At 37.2% G+C, this 24,856-nt stretch overlaps 1 protein-coding gene across 1 annotated transcript in view; it reads left to right on the plus strand.

Annotated features, from left to right (window-relative positions):
* Positions 1 to 8: 8 nt before the first annotated feature.
* The window catches only part of SCYL2 (SCY1 like pseudokinase 2), a 38,627-nt gene continuing 13,779 nt past the window's right edge, over positions 9 to 24,856 (plus strand). Inside the window, exons 1-9 of the mRNA XM_075749458.1 lie at positions 9 to 232; positions 5,556 to 5,760; positions 14,213 to 14,370; positions 18,126 to 18,270; positions 18,851 to 19,000; positions 19,587 to 19,808; positions 20,690 to 20,806; positions 23,052 to 23,177; positions 24,650 to 24,826. Coding sequence (XP_075605573.1) covers positions 5,584 to 5,760; positions 14,213 to 14,370; positions 18,126 to 18,270; positions 18,851 to 19,000; positions 19,587 to 19,808; positions 20,690 to 20,806; positions 23,052 to 23,177; positions 24,650 to 24,826 — 1,272 coding nt within the window. The 5' untranslated portion in view covers positions 9 to 232; positions 5,556 to 5,583. The remainder of the gene's footprint in view (positions 233 to 5,555; positions 5,761 to 14,212; positions 14,371 to 18,125; positions 18,271 to 18,850; positions 19,001 to 19,586; positions 19,809 to 20,689; positions 20,807 to 23,051; positions 23,178 to 24,649; positions 24,827 to 24,856) is intronic.

Raw genomic sequence — 24,856 nt, forward strand, 5'->3', positions numbered from 1 at the left:
CCTCCCCCGGCCACCGCCCCAGCACCGCCCCTCCGGGGCGGAAGTGAGGAGCGCTCCAAACGTCCCCCCTCCTCCGGCGCTGTGGCTGTCGCCGTCGCTATGGAGTAGCTGGAGCGGGACGGGGCCGAGCTGGGGTCGGAGCGAGAGACGGAGCTGACGTGACAGGTGGCCCGTCGAGCCCACAGGGCGACGGGCAGCCGGGCCCTGCTCCGGCAGCTTCCCGCGGGCTCAGGTAAGAGGCCTGTCCCCCCGCGCCCCGGGGCAGGAGCGGCTGTCCGTGGCCTAGTGGTGTTGCGCGGGGCGGGCAGGGCCTGTTGGCTCCGCAGGTGCTGGGAGCGGTGGTCTCGCGTCCCGGGAGCCCGGCGCTGAGGGGTGGAGGGGAAGGGGGCCGCCCTGGAGGCGCGATCGTTGCCTGAGTAGGGCCTGGCGGGGACCGTTGAGCCGCCTGAGCCGGCGGATCGCGGATCACCTGCCCGCAAACGCCGCTCACCGTCCCTCGCTTCTGACCGCGGCCGCTGCCCGCCCCAGGCAGGCTCCCTCCCGGCTGAACAGTGAGCAGTCACCGGCCCTTCGGGCAGCGGGAAGTGTGTGGGGGGAGATTCCCTGCGCTGGCGGGGGTTTCTCGGCGGAGCGGTGCGAGTCCGGTCTCACTGTAAATAACAGCAAATACTTTGGGAGGACTGGCCCGCAAGAGACATGCCAGGGGTTTGTGCATCATATAGATTAGGTTTTGACTGTCCGCAGATGACACAGATCCCTGTGCATGGATCTCATGCCGTGAGTTTTTGTTAGGGGTTCGGTTGCAGCTCAGTACCGAAATGCTGAAAAAAAATCACGAAGGTGACTTGCAGTGGGGGCAGCTACACGGTGCACAGTCCATCATTGCATTTGATCCTGCTGTTGTTTTTATAACAAATGCAAAAGCTTGATTGTGCCTGATTTTTTTTTTCTTTTTTGTTTTTTTTTTGATGCGACTCAGTTGTTCTAGCACCTGTTTTTTCTGTCCATTTATCATTATTTGGATTAGATTGGTGGGATGGGAGTTTGGATTGGGTGTCATGAAGTACCCATGCACCTGCCTGCTGCCTTGGTTTACAAAGGGGAATCCCAGCTTGTCATAGGTCAAAATACTGGCAGAGTGTATGATGCACTGCTGTACAGGATGCACCCATATCCATGTATCAGGTGAAAGTATGAATAAGTTCAAGGATAAATGAATAGTTTAAAATCATGCAGTTGTTTTACCTGAATGAGAATTAAAGAGTGGTGAGGAATCTTTGGTTTGGATCTACCTGTATTTCAATATTTTGAATGTTTTGCATCATTTCTTATTGCTGTGTTGGCTGTGGCTTACTACTTGGCCAAGAGATAGCTCGTCATCATGCTGACCTATTGTTGCTGATGCACATCAGCATAATGACCATTATCGATTATGAAGGGAATTCATGAAAACAACACATCGACCATCCCGATTTCTTTTTAGAATTAGAATCATAGAACTGTTTTGGTTGGAAAAGATCATCAAGTTCAGCTGTTAACCTAGCATTGCCAAGTCCACCACTAAACGATGTCCTCAAGCACCACATCTACATGTCTTTTAAATACCTCCCGGGATGGTGACTCAACCATTTCCCTCGGCAGCTTGTCCAGGGCTTGACAACCCTTTTGGTGAAGAATTTTTTCCCTAAGAACCAATCTAACCCCCTCCGGCGCAGCCTGCGGCCATTTCCTCTTGTCCTATCACTTGTTACTTGGGAGAAGAGACCAACACCCACCTGGCTACAACCTCCTTTCAGGTAGTTGTAGAGAGCAATAAGGTCTCCCCTCAGCCTCCTTTTCTCTAGACTAGTTCCATGTTTCATGGACTTAGTATCATTAGTATTAATATTACCCACGAAATTCAAACAGGAAGAAATCAAAGTTCTTAAACATTTATTGCATGTCCTGTGTTGCTTGTCTGAACACTGTTACTCTTAAGATCTTGTACTTTTCTCACTTACTACCTTTTAACTTGAAATGAAAGTTTCATTGTGGGTGACTGACTTTATTGTCCCGTGGTTGTTAATTTTTCTATATATAGTAGTTCAATCTTAAAAGAACTGAACAAACCAGTTTTTGTACAGTGGAGAACTAAAGTTGCATATTTTGGATTTGATTAAATCATCATGATTTTTGGCATTATAGATACTACCCAAAATAGGGGGGGTGTTTCATGGATTTTCTAGGTACATTGTTTCTGTTGACATATATTGAGTTTTTACTGAAGTTGGTAATAACAATTGTTTTTTATAAAGCAAAATATGTTATTTTAGATTACAATCCAAATGTTGACATGAGGATTTCTACAAATTTACAGTGTTGGATAGATGTAAACTTAAACCCCAAACTGCTTATTGAGAAGTAAGTTTCTCAGCACTCCTTACTCAGTAGCTAAATTAAACAGTAGTTTGCATACTGTCAAGCTGGAGAGGAACAGGTTGAACAGGGCCTATCAGGCTTCTTTTTTAAATCCTCGCCCTTCAGACACTGGAATGCTGTTAACATTCTCACCTAGTGGCTTTTCCAGGCTTCTCACTTCAGTTAGTCTGTCACCCACAGCAGAAGGCACTTCTGATTTGATCAATACTACACCATTTTTCCACCACCTGTATAGAGAAGCTCCCTTTCAGATTTATACAAAGGAACTTGAACGTGCATGCACATGCGTTTTCTTCATAATATCTCTGCAATTAATTCTGTGAAGTGTGTCTTTAGTTTTGAGAGTTCTAGCAGAAGAATGTGTTGCACTGATACTGGAGAAGGTTTAATGGCTGGGAGTGAATGAAACAATGCTAAAAGCACAAGATTTAAAACCAAATAAATTAGATTTGTGGTTATCTTAAACTCATTAGGATTGATTTTGTAGTCCTTTAGCATATAGAGTTTGCCCCATGGAATAGCTGCAGAATAAAATCTCTGAGAGCTGGAAATACATATAGCTCCTATTTAGAATACTGCATGATCCTTGTTTCTCTCTATTTATCAGGTTAATGAAAAGTTCCTTTATACAGGGATAATAGCCAGTGTCTAATAGCTGTTTGATCTTGGGCTGCACAATTAGGAATTGCATGCATTTTTCCATAGCACAATTCATAAAGTAAAATTAATATATTGTAATAAAATGTCACATACTGTAATAAAATTACTCAATAAAGGAATTCTATGTTTCCATAATTTATTTCCAGCTATGTTCTCAACTAAACCCTTAATACACACCAAACAAGTACTTAATTATTCTTAAGATTATCTCATTATATTCAGACTCAGCTTCTCATATCTAAATCTCACAGTCCCCATAATTATGAATGTGCTTGTAGTCATACCTGGTCTGCTCCTGAGTAGTCCTGTTGAAGCCATAACTGCTATTTCTGATTTTAAAGTTGAGTATTTGCAAGATCAAGATCTGTGCAGCTGGATACTTTTTTTTTTCATAATATATTTTCTTAAAACTCCTAGTCTGGTTCTTCATTTAGTAGCACGAAGTTGCTACTGTCACTCAGCTGACATAGAAATTGGAGAAATATTTCTGGAGCCACAGCATTAGTATATTTCTGCATTTCACTGTGGAAGAGTACTGAAATGGGATATAACTGCAACGATAGTCAAGATAGAACAGCATAGCTGTGTTGCTTCAGCACTGTGCTAGTGTTTGCTTAGGACTGGTTTAATACTGTTACACACATCTACATTGGAGTGAATTGTTCATAACTCCTATAACTTTTTAAGAAGTTTTGTTTAGTATGTTTATTACCTCTTTTAGAAGACAAGTCTATCTTTCCAATTTAATACTAATCAGAATTTTAATATATATATTATAATACTGGGGGAGAAGGTGTGCGTGTCCAAATAACTTCAGTATGGTTGATTTCAGTCAAGTATGACTGAGGTATACAGGTGTCAAAAATAAGTTGCTACAGGTTTTGTGAGACTAAGGAGCCATGAAGAGGAAACAAATTCCATCTGTCTTGAATGTGGAAAAAGCTGTGGCATAAATCCATATATCAGTAGACACCGGATAATCTATGTAGACCAGGACATTGCCTTATAAATGTATGTAATACAGCGGGAAGATCTTTAATTTGTACCAGCAAGCACCTCACATCCTATCAGAAGGACATTGGGGCTGATTAGTCCCAGTGCTCACTGGATTATTTGTTAATGCCTTTTGCTTCTTTTGTCCTTGTACCATGACGTGGTAAACATTACCTTTATCACAACAGAATCTTGTGTCTTCCATTTGAATAGGAATGACATTCTCTATTTTTCAAAGAAGTAGTTTTCCACAAATTATATGCCAGTGAGTTGAGTATATGACAAATAAGGCCATAATTGAAAACAGTATTAGTGTAGATTTTAGTACATTCACTGATGTGCTATCTTAGGTTTATTTTACCATAGGTTGAAGAAATAGTATTCTTTACACCTTATTTGAAAGAGAGAATGAAGAAATATCATTAAATGTTGCTTTTGAATATACCACGTAATACTGATTCCCGGAAGTCATTTCTTCTTGCATATCTTTGTTCACATCGATAAGGAAGATGAAGTCTATCCTTTTTTTCACTGTTTGTTTCCTGTCTTCATTCTTTCTTGTGTATCCGTTATCAGAGAGACAATTGTGTAAATGAGACATGGGCTTCAGAACTTCTATCTGGCAGAATAGGCAAGTCAGATTGTTTGGGACTACTAATGACAACTTAGGAAACTGCGGAAGTACTCAGTACAAGGGAAGATGAACTAAATTGTAAGCTGCCACAGTCTTTTAATTCTTAAATTTGCAAGGTGATGTAAAAAATTTCCTTGTACAATTTTGTTGAAGCATAAAAAGATGGTTTCTTGTTTCCTTCCCTGCAGCAGCTGATTAATACCTAAGCTCATTAATGCTTACATCATACAAATAGTAATGTCAGCAGTCTGATGGGTAAAATACTGAATTTTGAGCTTGTATGTGGACAAGCACAGTGTAGAAAAGAACACATTTTTTACTTGTCCTCTGTATAATACACATCTATTCTTTTGCTGGTCTGGCATCTTAAGCAGTTCTTCCCTTCAGAAAACGTGTAGTTCTGTGAGCACTGGAATTAAAGGAGCCTACTGTCCTTCAGATTTGGTTCTCTTTGTTGATTGATATTGAAATACAAGGTGTGGACCTTTCACTTAATGGAGGCAGTTTATAGATCCTCTGCTTTATTCAATTACCTGTTTTCAAGAAATGGTTGATTTCTCAGTCCTTGATTGCTTTGTTAGATCTAATGAAAAATGATCAAGAGATACAGAAGTTTTTGAGGAGGAGTAGAAGCAATGACATTAATCCCCAGGCATGCACACACAGATAGGTGTATGCAGTGTGAATATCTGTAACTGCAAAGCCCTAGAAGTTATATTTCACTATTCTTTTTGTGGGTTACTCCTGTATCCTATTGGATCCTTGTTTAGATGTTACAGTTTTCAACCGCTGTCTTATGTTAATGGAAATTGTGAGAGGACTGTGAAGTTTTTTTTCCTTGTCTTTGTAGGCTAATACATTGGTGCACAGTTGAGAAAATGGAGTCCATGCTGAATAAATTGAAGAGTACCGTTACAAAGGTAACGGCTGATGTCACCAGTGCAGTCATGGGAAATCCTGTTACCAGGGAATTTGATGTTGGCCGACATATTGCTAGCGGTGGTAATGGTCTTGCTTGGAAGATATTTAATGGAACTAAAAAATCAACTAAACAGGTGGGTTGTCAAGTAAAGACCTAAGTTTATAATATTAGATAACAGACTGATAGGTCGCAGTTGGTAAGTGGCATTTAAAACTGAAATCCAACAGGGCATACTAATGCTAAGGGTAGTACTATAAGTAAAATGAAACAAAGACCTCAACATTATTTAAATATAGTGTTCTCGGCTACATAGGTGATAATTGCTTCAAGCCTGCACTGCTGGAGGAAGAAATGGTTCTGCATTCATAGCATACAATTTGAGACCAAGACCAAGAATTAATCTGAGTTAAAAGTGATCTGACAAGAAGGAAGAAGTTTGTTTTAACATGAATTGGTTCCCCAGTTTGTTTTACCTTGCAGCTTTTTTTGCAGCAGTACTGTCTTTTCACAGTTTAAAATAATTGTGAAATATGCCATCGTTTGTTCTCAGCAAGAGACCAGTTTTTTGCTCAGCCGCCATACAGAAATTGAGGGGTTAGAGATGTTAAGTCATGAGATACAGTAACAGGAAGGCATGGGATAGAGGGAGAGGTTGTGGAGGAAGTGAGTTGTGCCTTCCCTGTGCTGCTTTCAGATCAGTCTTGTTCCTGTTTAGTTTCCTTAAAGTATTAGGGTTTAGAGCACTACTATATAAACTTGACTCACTTGAAGTCACGTGTAGATTAAAGTAGATTTGTAACTTTGGAAGAAGGTTTGCCAGAAATAGAGTTTAAGAACTGTTATTACAGAAAATGATTTTGTTGTACTGGAGAAATGTGAAAAGTCTTTTTTTCAAACTTGGAAAGGAAATAGAATTTTCAAAGAGTAAATAGAAGTGTTACTAAATTATGGCCTTCATTTAAACTGGATGCTGAAGTGATGTGAAGTCACTTAGAGAATGAATCAGCTTGCTACAGATGTACCAAAAAGAAATGGACACAAAGGAATAACTTTGGAAAACATATATACAATCTGTTAGATGGTAGGAAAATAAACTGTAGCAAATAGAGAAGAAATATACTATGCAGAACAAATAATCTGTGGAGGATATGTGATCTGATTGTGACAGAATCTGAATAACATTAAGCAGGTACTTTTGCCATATTCTCAAGCATCTGTCTAGCTGTTGCAGAACTCTATACATCTAGTATTTACTGAACTTACCCAATGTACCAGTTGGGGGGGGGGGGGGTTAGGTCTTATTCAACTATACAAAGAAGTGATAATATTGTAAGTATTGTAGTTTTGATAGGTGTTATACAATCTCTGTGCCCAGTAAGCATTTCACCTGTAGCAGGTGTAGCTTTAAGGTATGGAGAGTTGCAGCAAGTTTCTTTTACTGCCTAATTGACAGAGTGTATGTAACTTGGTTCCTGTCGTTCATATTTTTCAAGCTTTGAGTGAGTGTTCTGACCACTGATTCTGCAGAATTTTATTTCAGGTGTTACCACATGTGATCCTGCAGTGTCTCCGTAAACCCTGACTAACATCTGTACATTTGTATGCCATCGTTAGTCATTAAAAATACAGCAGCAGTTGTACTGCAGGGAATTATAGATGGCTGGTGATTTGACGTGCAATTACCATTCATTATTAATATTACCAGTTAGGTAACATCACATCAACATTCAGTTTGCCATTGTAAAATAAAACTACACAGCAATACAAACAGTTTATGTGGTGTTGTATTGCAATATGAATAAATTCTTTAACATTATTTTTTATTTCTTTTGCATGTACCTTTTGAATGTTGGCTGGGCAATATGGAAGTGGCTGGCTGTCATTTTCCAAGTGGTAGCAGGCACTTTTGTGAAGTGATGCACATATTTGCTTCATTGCAAGTGTGTATATCTAATTTGAAGCTACAAGCATTTAGCTATTTTACAGTAAATGTGTATTGTAATCAGACAAGCAGGATGTAAGGACTTAATTGTCCGTGTTGTTGTCACTTTACAACAACACAAGTAATAATTTTAGTCATTGTAGCCAGATAAAATAGCTGAATTTGGAGTTTTAGCCTTACAGCAGTAGAGCTGATCAGAAATCTTTGTTCTCAGGACAAATGGAAGTCAGCAGTCTTACAGAAGTTGGTCAGCTGAAATTAAGATTTCAAGTATAGATTAATTTGGTTCCTATTTTAAGTCAGAGGATAGTTACAAATATTCCATCTCTGGTGACAGTAGATATGTAGGATTTTATTCCTCTCTTCAGAGTTCCGACAGGTTCCTGCCTTGCTGGTTTTTCTGAATTTCTGAATGTTTATGTTTTGTTGTTGGTTTTTTTTTTAATGTGTCTTGTCTTTTCTTGCTTACTTTGTAGGTGACTGAATAACAACCTAACAGAACGTGAGGAAATTACTTACCTGTGTGCATATGTTTGTCTGGTGCTATTTGATAGCTGATTTGCTGCTGTTTGTTTGAAAGATTTATGAGTCTTTTTGCTTATATGTGTATACCTGAAGTAACATATTGCTAATTTTACATTATGTATTTCTGCTCGTCTTGGATTTGTTAACTTAGTCTTTATGCACTTATATTTGTTTCTGGCATAATATGGTACTTGTCCTTTTTCTGCTTAGAAAGTGTGTTCATAACGAAATAGATAGGGTAAGGTCACTTAATGTTCTTGTCAGCTCAGTTGTAAAAACTAGCAGAATTAAGGAGATAATGGTTTGCACTTCAAGACTACTATAGTTGTGTTTAACTTTTATTCCGGTAGTACTAAGTATATTAGTGGTAGGTAAGTCAGCTTTCTATTGTTTTGGCTGTGCATACAGTAGCTTTGAAATGAAAGCTTCCTACTATTCAAACATTAAAGGCTAATTAATTTTAATACTGAAATAGTTGTATACCTTATGACTGAAACAAACTGATAGGAAAGTAGAGTTATTAAAAAAAACCAACATTGGCAAGATTCTAAAAATAAACCCCCCAAAAGCTGGAGGGAAATCTTCTTCTGGCAAAACACCAGAGTAATACTGGAATGCTTTCCAGTATTTTAGTTCAGAGACTGTTTTGCTTTGCATAGTGGGAGGCTTTGGTAAAACATCGTGTGTTTGCATATTGAGTTACGTTTGATTATTCATTAAAAAAATGTGTGAGTGCATGTGGGTAAAATAGAGGAAAAAAAAAAAAGAAAGGAAAAACAAACATAAAGTTTCTAAAATCAAGCGCTCTGACCGCTACCTTAAAATTTCCTTTGCTTTTATTTTCATGACTTAGTGTTTAACATGATCACATTTAATTTTTTTCCACAAGAGCACTACATCATTCAGTTCACAGCGTAGATGGTGAACTGTAGTTATTAAATATTTTGTGGGTTTTTTTCCTTTGTTGTTGTTCTGTGCTTAGTCTCTGGCATTATTACTCCACACTATTCAAAATGTCATTGAAAATAGAAGGATTTGAGTTTCTGTAGCATTCATCACTGTAGTGCTTGAATGTTTTACAGGTATTGTTAACATGCTTTCTCAGTATGCAATGAGATGAATAGAAAGAGGTATTGCTGTTCCATTATCATTACATTTTCACAGCTTTTAGAGTCTTTAATTTAGTTTTGTTTATATCATTTTTGAGACACAAACTCAGTGTGTTTCTGAATTCTTGCCTTCCTCTTGGGGGCAGGAGAGAAAGCATGATATGCCTTGGTTGCCTGGTTGCTGCCTTCTGGTTAGGGAGAATTATTTTTCTCTCACTTCCTTCCTTCCTTCCTTCCGCCCTTTTTTTTTTTTCTTTTCTTTTTTTTTTTTTTTTTTTTAAGCAGTTGCAGTGGCTAAGAAAGGAGTGGGATTATTGCATTCTCTTTGGTTTAAGGTGTTTATGTGGGTAAATAAGGACACGTGTTTTAAACTGTCAGTGTGTGTTTCAAACTGATGTGTGTTTCATAAGGAATGCAGGATTGCAAATGGACTTGGAGGATGTGGTGGGTTGACCCTGACCAGCAACCAAGCACCCACACAGCTACTCACTCATTTCCCCACCCCCCAGCAGGATGAGGGCTGAAAATAGGAAGAAGAAAAGCAAGAAAACTCATAGATCAAGATCCTGACAGTTTAATAGGTGAAGGAAGGGGGGGAAAAAACAAGCAAAGCAAAGGAAATTGCTCACCACATCCCACAGGCAGACCGATGCTCAAGCTAGTTTCCAAACAAAAGCCATCTTGTAAGCAAACCCCCCTTCTTCTTCCTCTACCCTAGTTTTTATCACTGAGCATAATGTTATATGATACAGAATAACCCTTTGGCAAGTTCGGGTTGGCTGTCTTGGCCATGTCCCATCCCGATCTCCTGCCTCCCCACGGCCTATTCACTGTGTGGGGAGAGTGGGAAAAAGAGAAAACCTTGACACGGTCCAAGGACTGTTCAGCAATAGCCAAAACATCAGTGTGTTATCAACATTGTTTTAGCTGCCAGTCTGAAACACAGCAGCATATGGGATGCTGTGAAGAAAGTCAACTCCGTCTCAGCCAGACCCAGTACAAAAGAAAACTGCCCATAGAAGCTGGGAAAAGGAAATTGGGGCGTTTAGTGATTAAAATTACATGATATAAAACCTTTATGAATGGGTATATTAGTGAATGCCAGGTCTTTGGGACAATGGTCAGCAGGATTCCCCTGAAATACACAAGCACAATCAAGGAGAACTTATTCACCCTTTTCTGTTTAGTGTCTAAAAGTATTCGAGATGAGTTAATACGAGTATAGTCCGTTTAACCATGTCCTGTGTCTTGCATGTTGTAGACAATGCTTAACTCCTGTTTGCACAGGTGACACTTAATTCCTTGTCAAAGGCATTGTAGAACTTAAACTCTGATCTTTTCAGTGATTCATGTTAAAATTCTAAATTGTTGGCAGTAACAACAGATACTTTCTTGAAGGTCTTTATCCTGGCAAATATTTATATGGTACATATCATCACATGCAGCTGTCTCAGAGTCATCACTGAGCTTTCCCTAAAACCACCTTGTAGAAAAGCACTTGGCTTAAACATGTGGGAGGTGAGACAAAAGGCACAGGCTGTTTCATGTTTGTGTACAGAACTGAGATTTAAACTTAGATCTCTTGAGTGGCCAGTCTAGTCCCTCACATACTTGTCCGTACTTCCTAACCCAGTAGTAGCATTACCAGTACACTGTGTTGAGACAAGAGCATGTTGAGCAAGGTGTATATACTTACTATCACATAATGAATGAAAATTTATGTCATTAAAGATAAGGGTTGTTTTGTCTCTACTTTTTGACTTTCTCTCTGAAGAGCAGTTGTATGTTTTTAATATATTTTAGTGCTTTTATGTTACATTTATTTTTATATCACAAAGTTGGAATTATGACACAATTGAAGAATTAAATAACAAATAGTCATCTGCAGGAGGAAGCTACTCTTCCTTCATACCTATGACATGGAAAAAAACAGTGGAAGCTCCTCTAGAGCTTTCTGTGGAAAGAAATAGTAACTATGTAAGCCTTTCCAGACTTTCATCGCAGTAAGTTTCCATGAAAGTTGTTACAAGAAATGGAATCCCTATCAGCTAGAGTCCATAGCCCTCCTTTTTGGGATTGAATATCAGTTCTTGTAAAACAGAAAAGGAAAAACAGAAATAATGTGTTCATAGTCAAAATTTGACAGGGTTATTTGCTTCATGCAGCGTAAAACCATGAACACTTTGAAATGTTTCCAGGCATGCTATATGGTTTCAGTAATTTTTGTCCATTGAGAGTGTGTTCGATGGCCCATGACTCAGCTGTTTCTTAATTCTCGTGTACAATAATATCTGGTGACTTATGGGTATTAAGGTACTATACTGTTGATATGGTATTCTGCATATAAAAATCAATGTTGATTATGGAATTGAATTTCAGAATGCCATATTTTGAATTACTAATATAAGAACATATTTTATAGTGTCTGTGAGCAGAGATAGCTGTGTGCTTTCTTCTTGTATCAGACATGTTACATGAAGATATTGAAAGCAAGTTGCCACATAGCTCAAATTATTTTGGTTTTTGACACTCCACAATAACTAAGTCTACAAAATCAATGTGATAGCAATCATTTTCATACCTAAAATATTACAATTTCATATGCATACTTATATGTGAGCTAATTTTGGATACATAAAAGTTCTGTCAAACTTCAAACAAACTATGCAGGATTGCAGCAAGCACCAATAGAACTTATTTATAGCCATCATAAAATATTCAAACCATAGCTGATGGCCCATACTATCTGATTTAAATACTCACTTTCTCATTCTTTTGACTTGTCATTAAACAGAAGTGTTTTCAGAAGTTCTGTATTAGTTTGAAATTTTGTTATTAGTCACGTACTGCTCAATACATTCACACTTTGTACTGGAAAATGTTTATTTTTTAAATAGCGGGTATAGTGTATGTCTTCCATCCCCCGTCATTGGTTTCTCCCTGCCTTGTGACAATGTTTATGTTTGATCCATCACACTTAAGAGTTGGAGTAGCGAGCTGGTACAGATAGAGGCAGGAAAAGTGTACGTAGCTGAGTTAGTTATAAATGTTCACCTGCTAATGGCTTAATGAAACAGGTCCCAGCTAAAAAATATAAACTATTTTTTTGTGTATTGGACTGAATTTCTCTTTTTTTATATAGCCTATTTCTAGAAGTCTTTTTTAAAAATCAATAATGTAACTGTTCCTGTGAGGTTTTAATTAGAATAATGGTTATAAAATGTACAGTAGAAGAGGATTGACTTCGTAGAATCATAGAATCATTTTGTTTGGGAAAGAAGGACCTTTAAGGTCTTCAAGTCCACCACTTAACCATGTCCCCAAGCACCTCATCTATGTGTCTTTTAAATACCTCCCGGGATGGTGACACGACTTCCCTGGGCAGCCTGTTCCAGTGCTTGACAACCCTTTTGGTGAAGAATTTTTTCCTAATATCCAATCTAAACCTCCCCTGGTGCAACTTGTCCTCTTGTCCTATTGCTTGTTAATTGGGGAAAGACCAACACCCCCCTGGCTACAACCTCCTTTCAGTTAGTTGTAGAGAGCAGTAAGGTCTCCCCTCAGCCTCCTTTTCTCCAGGCTAAAAAACCCCAGTTCCCTCAGCTGCTCCTCTTTAGACTTGCTCTCCAGGCCCTTCACCAGCTTCGTTGCTCTTCTTTGGACATGCTCCAGCAATTCAATGTCTGTCTTGTCGTGAGGGGCCCAAAACTGAATGCACTACTCGAGGTGCAGCCTCACCAGTGCTGAGTACAAAGGGACAATCACGTCCCTAGTCCTGCAGGCCATGCTATTTCTGATACAAGCCAGGATGCTGTTGGCCGCCTTGGCTGCCTGGGCACACTGCTGGATCATATTCAGCCGGTTATTGACCAACACCCCCAGGTCCTTTTCTGCTGGGCAGCTTTCCAGCCACTCTTCCCCAAGCCTGTAGCGCTGCATGGGGTTGTTGTGACCCAAGTGCAGGACCTGGCACTGAGCCTTGTTGAACCTTGTACAATTGGCCTTGGCCCATCGATCCAGCCTGTCCAGATCCCTCTGTAGAGCCTTCCCACCTCAAGCAGATCAACACTCCTGCCCAACTTGGTGTCAGTTTGCTCTTGGGACTGAAAATTGTATTTTCATATTATTTTGTACAGGTTCTTTTATTATTATTCATAATGCTGTTGTAGGAGTATAAGAAAGTCTCTGTTTCATGATAAATTTTTAAATTCCTTTTTTCTTCAATTGATTTATTTCTCTGTAATGGCTTCCAAGATGGCGATGTAATCTAATTTTTTATTTCACATCCACCTCTGTAATTTCAAAGTATCATATAAATGTCTTAAATTTCTTCCACTCCATTTCCAGAGATTGGTTGGAAGAACTGTTTTCTCTTTTTTTTAACATCTACTGCATTTCTGGGACTTCTTTTTACACATGTTTAAGCATGAAAAAAATCTTAAAAAATCTTATCATGTGAATGGTCTAATCAGATTAATTGATTACTGTGACTATAAATTGTATGATAAATTATCTTTCATGAATGTCTAGTTTAATATAGATCATACTGGTTTGGAGCAGAATGCCAAGACAGAGTCTGGTTTAATAAAGCACCACTTGATATATTTAATGCCAAATGAATGCATGTATGCTCAGAATATTTTAATTGTTCATAGTTGATGTAAATGCTTTCATCAACTTAAAATCAAGCTGATTTCTGTCCTGTGGATCTGCTGCTGTGTCACTGTGTAGATAGTGGTTATAGTTTACATATTACTCTCTGTAAGCTAAGGAGCAGTAGTACCTTAACTCTTAAAATATATATTCCAGAGATTATATACAGTAACCTGTGTGATTATGACTGGAACAAAGTAAGGACAGTATGTATATATACATACACATTGAAATATTTACTGCATTGGTGGGATAGTACTGTTGATTCAAAAAATGTGTCTGTGTGTATGTAATTGTGTACAGGCTTGTTTTTCGGCTGTGTTATTTACCAAGTGAATTTTGTTGCTTATTTCTAGGAAGTGGCTGTTTTTGTCTTCGATAAGAAGCTAATAGACAAGTATCAAAAATTTGAAAAGGATCAGATTATTGATTCTTTAAAACGAGGTGTTCAGCAGCTAACCAGGCTTCGACACCCTCGACTACTTACTGTTCAACATCCATTGGAAGAATCCAGGTAAGCTGTAGTAAAGCTGAGAACAGACTTTCTTAAGCATTGTTTTGTTATTTGACATAAAATATTTGGAACATTCAACACATACATCTGGTGAAATTTAAGTTTGCTGTATTTACTCATGTGAGAATGGTATTCACCCCACCCTCAGATTCCCCCCCCCAACCCCAAGCCATAGGATGCATTTCTGGTGTGAATCTAATTAATAATCTATTGCATGGTCTTAGTCCAGTTGCAGCTATAAGGCTACACATGACCCTTACAGGATGAAAATTTGGTAGTTCAATTAATTTCACTTTTAAAGATTTCTCTTAAAAATTGTTTTCTTTCAAAAGGTTGTTCATACATTTGTTCCATTTATGAGATGTATGTACTTAGTGCATGTGAGATTAGAGATTTTTGGTAAATTGTGTTGTGGCCACATAGGTGTTTAAAAGATCCTCAAATGCCAATCAAGGGAGACAAAATTCAGTGTGTTTTGGTAGTGCTTATTTGATTTATATAAGGTTGGTCACTAGGCACAATAATGGGTTAGTCTTACAGATTTACCTTTCAACCGTAACAGCACACTAATATCTAACAAATAAAATGAAGGTTTCATGTTTAAGTAGAAAGCTGATCTTGATCCTGAGGAAGATCATGAAGGTTTTCAAGGTTTTTTCCCCAAAGTAATGTTTCTAAATGATAGCCTAATAAAGATTCATGTATATTACCTTTCAAACATCTACATTTTTTATTGTGTCTGTTAACCTGCATTTTTCCAAATGTGTTGGCTTCTAGAATTTGAGAATACTGTAGGAACCCCTGTGATTCAGTATGTGCCTCACAAAAGCCTAAGGAATATTAATTAGGTAATTGAAGACAGCTGTCAGTACTCTACAACAATAAATAAACTATTACATGCTAAAGGGCCTAGAGTCATCGCAGTCATAGTGTATGCAGGTGAATCCCAGAGTATACCCCAGCCTTCTTCCTAAAATTGTCACAGTATTTTGATTGACTCAGCAACTGCATCTGTAATTCTTTTTTTCCCTGAACTCTGCACTTCAGAAGAAAAGCTGAAGATTCATACTTTGGAGTGTTAAGAAAGCTTTGGTGTTCTTCTTGTGAAGAATTTAAGCCTTTTGAGTAAAATTAACAGTGTAGTTATGTCAGAGTTCTCGTTCACGAGTTTTTAGTAATGCCCTATGCTTTGCTGCAGTTGTTCTTCTTTCCATACTCAGCATGATCAGCTACTGGTAGAAACACCACTAGTACAGAACCTGTCCAGTTGCTTGCTGTGCCAGAAACTGATGTAATGGGTTTTGGAGGGCGTTTGTTTAGGGGGTTACATTTCCATATGTAACCTTGTGCAAGCATGCTGTAAGATTTCTTTAGAATTGCAGGTCGTTCCAGAGTGCTTATTCTTGAACAAATCTGTCATGGTCTCCTTCTGGCTAGACTGTGCATGTTCATTTTTTGTGTCTCCAAAATAACATGCAGTTGTGTTGAACTGCTTGCAAGTCACCCTTTATTCCTCCTTTGTGGGGCAAAGGGATTCTTGGTGTACCTGCATAGCTGAAGTAAATATAGAAAGAAAGGCCATACCTTTCTGACTGTAGTGTGTAGGTAGCTTTTCCACTATTAAGAGAATGGTTCTACTCCAAATGATTGGTATTCAATATAATTATATTTAATATAAATATATTATGATGTATACATTTTTACATGCATTTATATAATGAATAACTCTTTATGTTTACTAAATATTTAATATAAATACAATATATTTACTTATAACTGGTCTTGAAATCCAGTAACAGCACAGATGAGCAATATTATTCTATTTTTAACTTGTTATTGGAGAAAAGGATAAATAGCCAAATTATAAGTTTACTCATAATTGTCATTGCTACCCATTAAAAACAGTAGTAGTGTGAAGAGTCCCAGATACTTAATTTACTAGACATTCCATCTGTTGCAGCTTTTCCCAAAGCATACGTGGTTTTGGCCATCACTTTTATTTTTAACTTGTTTTCTTTTTATTATGTTACTTGCATTTCATTTTGATATTATTCAGGGAACTGTTAAAGAAGCTGCACTGTGTGGCAGACATCAGCTTCTGCAATATTCAGTTGCTTTAATTAGATTTGCCCCATCCTTCCGTTACTCTGGTTTTATTTAATTAGCTCCTAAAGTAAAAAAAGTCATCTTTTTATTCTCTCAAAAACCCAGCAATCAGAGAGTTTATATTATGAAAAGCACTGAATGACTGTTCCCTAGGTATTTACTATCATCTATGCCTTAACCATAACTAAATGTATAAGCTCTATAGTAAAGTTGATGTCAGATTGAAAATGAAGGACTTTGTCTTTCTGTGCTCTGATTCTTCCCTGTGATTGCTACAGAAACGAGTTTTATAGACCTAGCTGTGTTGACAGAAACATGAAAGGGATGGCGTTAACAGAATGGTAGGGAGGAAACCAAGCAAAGAAGTACTGTCAGGTTGGCTGACAGTTATGATTCAATATAGTTTAATTTTCAGTTGTTTTACCTTCAGAAAGGCAGTAGATAAAACTAAAGTAAAACTAAAATCTCGATGAATAAGAAGAGTTTGCCTGTTTCGTCAGCCTTTCCTTCACAGAGCAAGCTTATTAATTATTGAGATACATAAAAGCTATGTGGTAGATTCATGCTGAGGGGTTGTGTCTTCTGTGATGTTTTTATGGAATGAACAAAAAGTTAGGCTTCTGTCTTCTTGCCTATAACTTTATATTCAAAAATACATCTTTATTACTGTTACTCAGTCTCAGTTTTCTGTGTTTATACTGATGCAGTATTTAGTGTTCTCATGAATTACTTGTCCTTAAAGCAGGTATGTGTGCTACCATCCATGTGATGATTTCTCCAGAAAAAAACTTTAAAACAATTAAGAAGTGAGGTGCAATGATTGTCCAGGGCCTCCAGTGCTGTGCAGACCAGTAGGAAGAATGTGGATGTAAAGAATGACTCTGTCAATGTTACATGAAGATTGTGAAACTGAGGCTTACATTGTTTTCAGGACTTCAAAATTTGAAATCTTGAAGCACAGTGTTACAACCAGTCCACTTTATGTGTGGAAGTTTACTTCATCTGTGCTTTTCTAACACTGTTGGCACACAAATGCCTAAACAAGACCCGTGGCTTTTCATGAATAAAACAGTAGATAAAATAATTTAGAAAACGGTCACTTCACATGCAAACTGCAGTTCATACAACAACTGTATTTGTGTTTGCACCTCTTCTCTATTCATTTGCAAAGTAAAAGAATATTCAGGTGCTACCTTACATTTTATTAATTTTGTTTCCAATCATTGTCTGACCACATTAAGTATTGCTTCAGTCAGGGATGTGTCAGTTTTAGGCACAGCTAAAAGCCTGATTTTACAAGTTTTAATAATAGTAAGAATTATTTGATTGTCCTGGATCAGGACAAAAAACCCATTGTTTTGTTAAAACCTTTTATGAAATGTTATGTGCATCATTATTGATGATGTGACTGTTAAAGAATAAAATAACTTAAGCTGATTTCTGTATTTTAATATTTTTAATACTTTAGATATTTATATATTTCTCTTCAGTATAATATTATTCATAAGAATTCAAAGCCTGAAATAGAATATAGTTTTAGGTAGCACTAAGTGCTGCAGTAATGTATAATATGGTGTTTGTATGGTTCTTTATTTGCAGTCAAGAGATTTATTACATTTATTTACAAGAAATATTTATTTCCTATACAGGGATTGCTTGGCATTTTGTACAGAACCAGTTTGTGCAAGTTTAGCTAACGTTCTTGGCAGTTGGGACAACCTACCTTCTCCTTTACCATCTGATATTAAAGAATACAAACTTTATGATGTGGAGACCAAATACGGTTTGCTTCAGGTATGACACAGGTTGTCCTTATAATTTTCTTGTTCTTTTAGTATTAATGATTGTTTTATAAAGCTTGTAAGCTGCCAAAGTTCTGTCTGCCTATAGTAAATCAAGTAATTGGGAAGCGAGAGATGATAGTGCCCTGATCACTGTAAGTATAAGAGAGGATGAACACTGGAGGCTCTAAGTTGCTACCATTTTTGCTTATTCTGACATGGTAAATACAAAATCGAGTGAATTTTTATTTTCCATAAAAATGTCTATGCTACAGCTGTCTCTCCCATATGTGAATCTGTTCTTTACCTTCTGTGGAGGAACAGTAGCTCTCAGGTTTTATTTGGTGAATATGCTGATCAACTTTGAAAAGCTTTTATGCTGTGACAGTTAATCATCATTAGTAATCTCATCTGCTGATTACCCATCTGTGTTTAATTTCCTTCATACATAACTTTTAAGGCATAGCCTAAAAGAGTAGTGAAAAATTGTTTCTTAGTTAACTTACCAATTTAACCGGAACAGAATTTTTGTAAATGTCTTACAGGATATTTGGGGAAATATGTAACCTGAAATAATATTCTTCTATTAACAGGTTTCTGAAGGCTTGTCGTTTTTGCATAGCAGTGTGAAAATGGTCCATGGAAATATTACTCCTGAAAATATAATTTTGAATAAGAGTGGAGCTTGGAAAATTATGGGCTTTGATTTTTGTATCCAGTCGACAAATCCATCTGAACAGGAAGTAATAGATCTTTATATTTATCATCATTAAATTCCAAATTCAGATCTTTGTCAGAAACCAGTTTAATGACCTTGCATTTCAGTACAGAATCATTTATTTAATATTCACCTCTGTATTTCATTGGCAAAAGTTTGAACATATGGCACAGGTCTGGACTGAAGTGCTGCCGTTGGTCGTCACAGAAAAAGAGCTTGAGTTGGCTCAGTGGAGTCAGAATAGACTAGTGATGGTTTCAGACAGAGGCTGAAACCCATGCCACTTCCCCTCACCTGCATGTTGGATGACATGCAAAGCTGCCTAATTTAGTCTGTTGCATCCACTCGGTACCTGGTTGCTACCTCCTAAAATGAATTCCTCATACAGCAGTGCTTTGATTTGACATTACACTTCCCAACTCTAATACTCAGACTTAATTGCATCAGCTAATTACTCTAAGCTACAGACACAGATTCTTAACAGTTTTGCCTTACTCTGTTTCTGTTTCATTCATAATTGAATTTGAGTTATTTTCTGCTGTTTGAGTTTCTTATTTAAAATGTTCTTTAAAAAACCCTAATAAATGTACTTTCTTTTACTTGTCTTGTAGCCAAAGTTCCCTTGTAAGGAATGGGATCCAAACTTGCCATCCTTGTGTCTTCCAAATCCTGAATATCTGGCACCAGAATATATTCTCTCCGTGAGCTGTGAGACAGCCAGTGATATGTACTCTCTAGGAGCTGTTATGTATGCAGTGTTTAATAAAGGGAAACCAATTTTTGAGGTCAACAAGCAGGATATTTATAAAAGCTTTAGTAGACAGCTGGATCAGGTATTTGTTCTATTTGTGACTGTTATTCACTGATTTTCATATTTGAAAAGTTACTGTTTTAAAAGAGATTTAAATATTTAGAACACAATACCAGTGCTCCAACATAAGCAATCCAATAATGGTATCTTACCTTGCATGCTGTCTTTATAACAAGAAAAAAGAATGCTAGCAAAGTATAAGAAATAAAAATATGTGTAGAGAAGATTAGACGTACCAACTTTATAAACTACAAATTTCATTTTTCACCTGATTTCTCTGTAAACCTATTGAATGCCGGTCTTCTGGAATAAGTACTTTACCTGTTGGGGTGAACAGTATGGAATGCAAGGCAGTGAATGACCTGGGTAGGACCATTGAAGATGGCTGAGTGTAGAGTAATTTGATCACTTGACATTGCAATTGGTATCCAGTTAGCTATCAGAATGTGAAATATTCTTTGTGGACTATGAATATTAACAGAAGACAGTTCCTTGGATCAGCTGATATACTGTAGGTTCATACGCAAGTTTCCTTTGTTGTAACTTCTTTGGGTGCACATTGCCTTAGGTGTGTGTACTGTATTTTAATGTGTGTAGACAACACCTCAGATAATAACAGGTACCTGTTTAAAAATATTGGGTTTGTGTTCTCTGATAACCTGAACGCAATGAGAACTTGGCAGTAGGGGAATGTGACCTGAAGGGGGTAGGCTGTTGGGAGACGGAAAGAAGACCATGAGGGATCAGAAGCAAATGGGTTATAAAGGGGGAGAAGGGAGGGATGTCAAAGGTGTGGGTAGAGAAACCATCAAGAAGGTGAAGTATAGTCCTGTTGTATATTGGAAATAGTTATATGCAGGATTTTCTGACTTCATGGTGCATGTGCTTAAATTACTTACGCAGCTGAGCCGTTTAAGCTCCAGTACTCTTCAGAATATACCAGAGGAGGTGCGTGAACATGTAAAGCTACTCCTAAATGTAGCTCCAGCAGTCAGACCAGACGCAGATCAAATGACTAAGGTCAGTTCATGCAATATATAGTAGCCATAGGAAAGAGGGAAAATACTCTTTGATTTATAGCAATGATAGAGCTATTTGAAAGTGTTTTCCTGTTAATTGTTTTAGTTGAAATGTTAAATATTTTTAAACTATTTTGGAAATGATTATGTCAGTTGATGCCAAAAGTTGTCCTTATGCTGACCTTTATTAATATGAAAGAAGTGGGTGCTGAGACAGAATTTAGAATAATCATTCAATGCAACACTATTTTGTTGCTTTCCAATACAGTTGGAACTATTTTCTCTGCTATGTTTTATACAATTCAGTCTTTAATACTGTATTGGAAGTATTTTAAAGCCATAAAATTATAAAGGGCAATAAACGTAAGGATTAACTTTTGGCTTATGATTTGCAGTGTATTCTTAAATATGCAGAATAGCTTACTTGCCATAATAAAGCAAAAATTAATTGCAAGTAGGATAATTCAAGTTTTAATTTGACAAACTCTTCCTCTGCTTTCCTACCTGAAAGTAGAATTTAAAAAGCATGGTTCTTCCTTTGTCTTATACCCCATTTTCTCATATCTGATAGCCTTTCAGGTTCCTGCTTACAGATTTGCTTAGCTAAACAATATTCTTCTTTTCCTGTCATATAAAAAGATTGTATGCAGAAAGGGAAATCAGTGTCTTAACAGTTGGAAAAAGAGTGAGTGAAGAAGGGAGGGGGAACAGGTCATGATTCTGCCAACATATGCTGAAAGATGGGAAGTGAGGAAATTGGCAATTATTACTCAGATATCAACTCACTTGTCTGAAGGACTACAACAAACAAATCTGTAGACAGTTTTATTAAGCAGTATGGTTTTATAAAGATGTTATGTCTTTCTGTACTGCAGACTGAATTCTAGGGTAGATATATTAGAGCTTTAGTTCGAAAAGCAGTTTGTTATGGCCAACGTGACACAAGCTAAAATGGATCTTGACATGGACAAGTTTACCTTGCTAGTTTTAACTAGTTTATGTTAACCTGTGTAAAATTCCATGATCACATACATTTTGGTGTGTGGTCTAGCAGACAGTATTTAAGTCCACAATGCAGACTAGCTTGAATTCTCTGCTAATAGATTCTTTTCTTCTGTATTGCCCTACCCCAGTCTGCTTTTCTGATTAATTTTTTTATTGGCTTGCTCTTACTTGCTTCTGTTTCTGCCTTACAGTAGAGCTTCTTTAAATGTATTTATATCTTTTGGTTTTGTACAAATTTTTCGACTGAAAACAAGTGTCTAAGTAGTCTGAGACACCATGCTTTGTCTTTAACTGTTGTGAGCCTGTGAAGTTTGATATATCCCTCCATAAAACTGAGAGCTAGCAGGAAGGAGGAGTCTTACCCATGCAAGTTTTGAATACACAACTTTTCATTCCAGTCTGTGTAGGTCTGTAGGGATAGACACTCTTCTATTCTTCTTGTTCATCTGCTAACTGAAAGCTGAATATTTGGGGATGGATTTTTATATAAAATATCTTGTTATCATCATGCATTTTTTATCAATCTTTCATTAATGATGAAACAGCTCTATTAGTATTAATATGATATATCACAGCTATAGATGAAACCCCCTGGTATTTTGTTGGTGCCATCTTGATAAGCCTGGTCTATCTGTATACTTTGTTACACAGTACTTAAGAAGGCCTGTGCCCTCTGCTGAATTAATGCAAAAACATGGGAGATCATGTGAGAAGTTATAGTGGACAGGATTTACAAGCGGGTAGGATTTACAAGTGGGTCTGAACATTGGAGAGAAATTTATATAATTACACATTTATTGCATATAAATGCTTGTTGATTCATTACAAGTTTCCAGGGGTGGCAGCCAGATCTGGATGGCCTAGTAGGTAATCCTTTATTGTAATATTAAATAGCATAATTATTCCTAGAAGAACTTTTAATCAAGGTTTTTACTTTTCATTCCATTTTTTGTAGACAAAACTGTATTTCATATACAATAAGTTAACTTAGATACACATAACAGGTGTGGGTTTCTTTAAAATGCTAGGAAGATTCTGTCTTAATAATCAATCTTTATCTGTGAATATTATACTACTTAGTATGTAAAAATGTACTTTTCTAATTGTTAGTTGCAGGCATGTCATTGTAAAGGTTTACTGTAGTGCATTGAAAAGGTAAATAGATGATTGTATTTTGGAATCTTTGTAACAGTGTCAACATTGTCTCCCTCCAGATCACAAGCTTTTAATCTTATTTTTAGATACCATTCTTCGATGATGTAGGAGCAATGACGCTTCAGTATTTTGATTCATTATTTCAAAGGGATAACCTTCAGAAATCACAGTTTTTTAAAGGGCTACCAAAGGTTCTGCCAAAACTACCTAAGGTATGTCTGTATGATGTCTTGAAATAGTGAGTTTAAAAATACATGAACCTCTATTAACATTCTGAATCTCGGAATGCTGGACTTTATGTAGCACTGTACCATAATAGACTGCCATGAGACTGTCAGAATATAGTAGGAAAGAAGAGGAGATTAGAAAATAATTGGTGTCGAAATACTCCTCAGCTATCAGTAATTCTTTAAACGGAAAATGGCAAACTGTGCTATCAGTATGTGTAAGGAACCATCATTTGCATGCCCTCTTGTATGTGGTTCATTCCACTTTGAAAGGGAGTTGTCTTCTCTCCACTTACAAGGCTTTCCCTTTGTTTCCAGATGCTATCATAGCTCTTTGAAGTAATCTTGCCACTTTTTCCCCCAATAAGATTGCTTCAGGTTTTTTCATAGCAAGGCAGTACTTTAATGTTGAATGATGCAAGCTTCCTTCCCTCAACAGACTCACTGCTTTCTTGTGCTAGCGGTGCCCAGAAACCTCAAAGGCAAATGTCTGTCATTATGGATTTCTTCTGTGTAGACACTATGTCTAGACTGACTCCTTTTCCTTTTCTGGTATTCTTTAATTTATGTAAGGCACAATGCATATGTGATAGAAAAATAGTATTAGTTTAATACATAATAGAATAGCTGAGCTTCTCAACCATTGCATTAAATTTCTTGAATTCTGTTTTGAACTACACAGTGCAAAATTCAGACTTCATGTTTAACACTCTCTTCTTTTTAATTTAGAAATGTTTTCCTTTCATCAGAAATCATTGTGCTTTGAAGTTGGAAATAGTTGGGATGTATTTCACCTAACTTTAGACAGCCACTGACTGACCTAATCATCTTTAGGGCATTCTTTTTTTTTTTTCCTGCCTTGAAAGTGTATTTTATGAGGGAAGGGACTGTGCCCTTGAACTGTGTATTTCTCTTTATTGACTTTAAACGCATTTAAGGTTGTCTAACTCTACAGTAGCCATCCACAGTGTAAATACCTATTTTGTCAGCAGAATCTTATTTAGGGAATGTACTTGGAGTTTTACAGGGAGGGGTAGAAGGATTATATGTTTGTTCAGTGAATGATGGGGTATGGAAAATCTGATTATTTTGGGGGGGGAGATAGAGTCTTTCCTAAGGGTCTTTTTAGAGTCTTTGTTAAGCATATAGAATAAGGTTTTCTTCATGTTTGTGGCTGAAAGTCCGACTTTCTGTACAGTGTGGTGTTTTTTGCTGACCTTCACAGTTGTTACAGTTGCCAGTTGTGCTTTGAGTGCAAACAGAGAAAAGTAAGCAAAGTAGCACAGTGTAAATTAGCTAGAATATACTGTGAAAATAGTAAGAGTTCAAAACTGAAAACTCTCTGTCTGCTTTTTTGTAACTATCAGGTTAATACAAAAGCTGTTGAACTGGCATGATAGTAACTTACTACAATGCAGTACAATGTGATGCATGTTTTTTTTTTTTTTTTCTTTTAGCGTGTTATAATTCAGCGAATTTTGCCTTGCTTGACTTCTGAATTTGTGAATCCTGATATGGTACCCTTTGTCTTGCCTAACGTTCTGCTAATTGCTGAGGAATGCACCAAAGAAGAATATATCAGGCTCATTCTGCCTGATCTTGGTCCTGTTTTTAAGCAGCAAGAACCAATCCAGGTATGTTAATATTGTTCAGATTACATTTTT

This window comes from Balearica regulorum, chromosome 1 (assembly GCF_011004875.1).
Source record: "Balearica regulorum gibbericeps isolate bBalReg1 chromosome 1, bBalReg1.pri, whole genome shotgun sequence".
NCBI lineage: Eukaryota > Metazoa > Chordata > Aves > Gruiformes > Gruidae > Balearica > Balearica regulorum.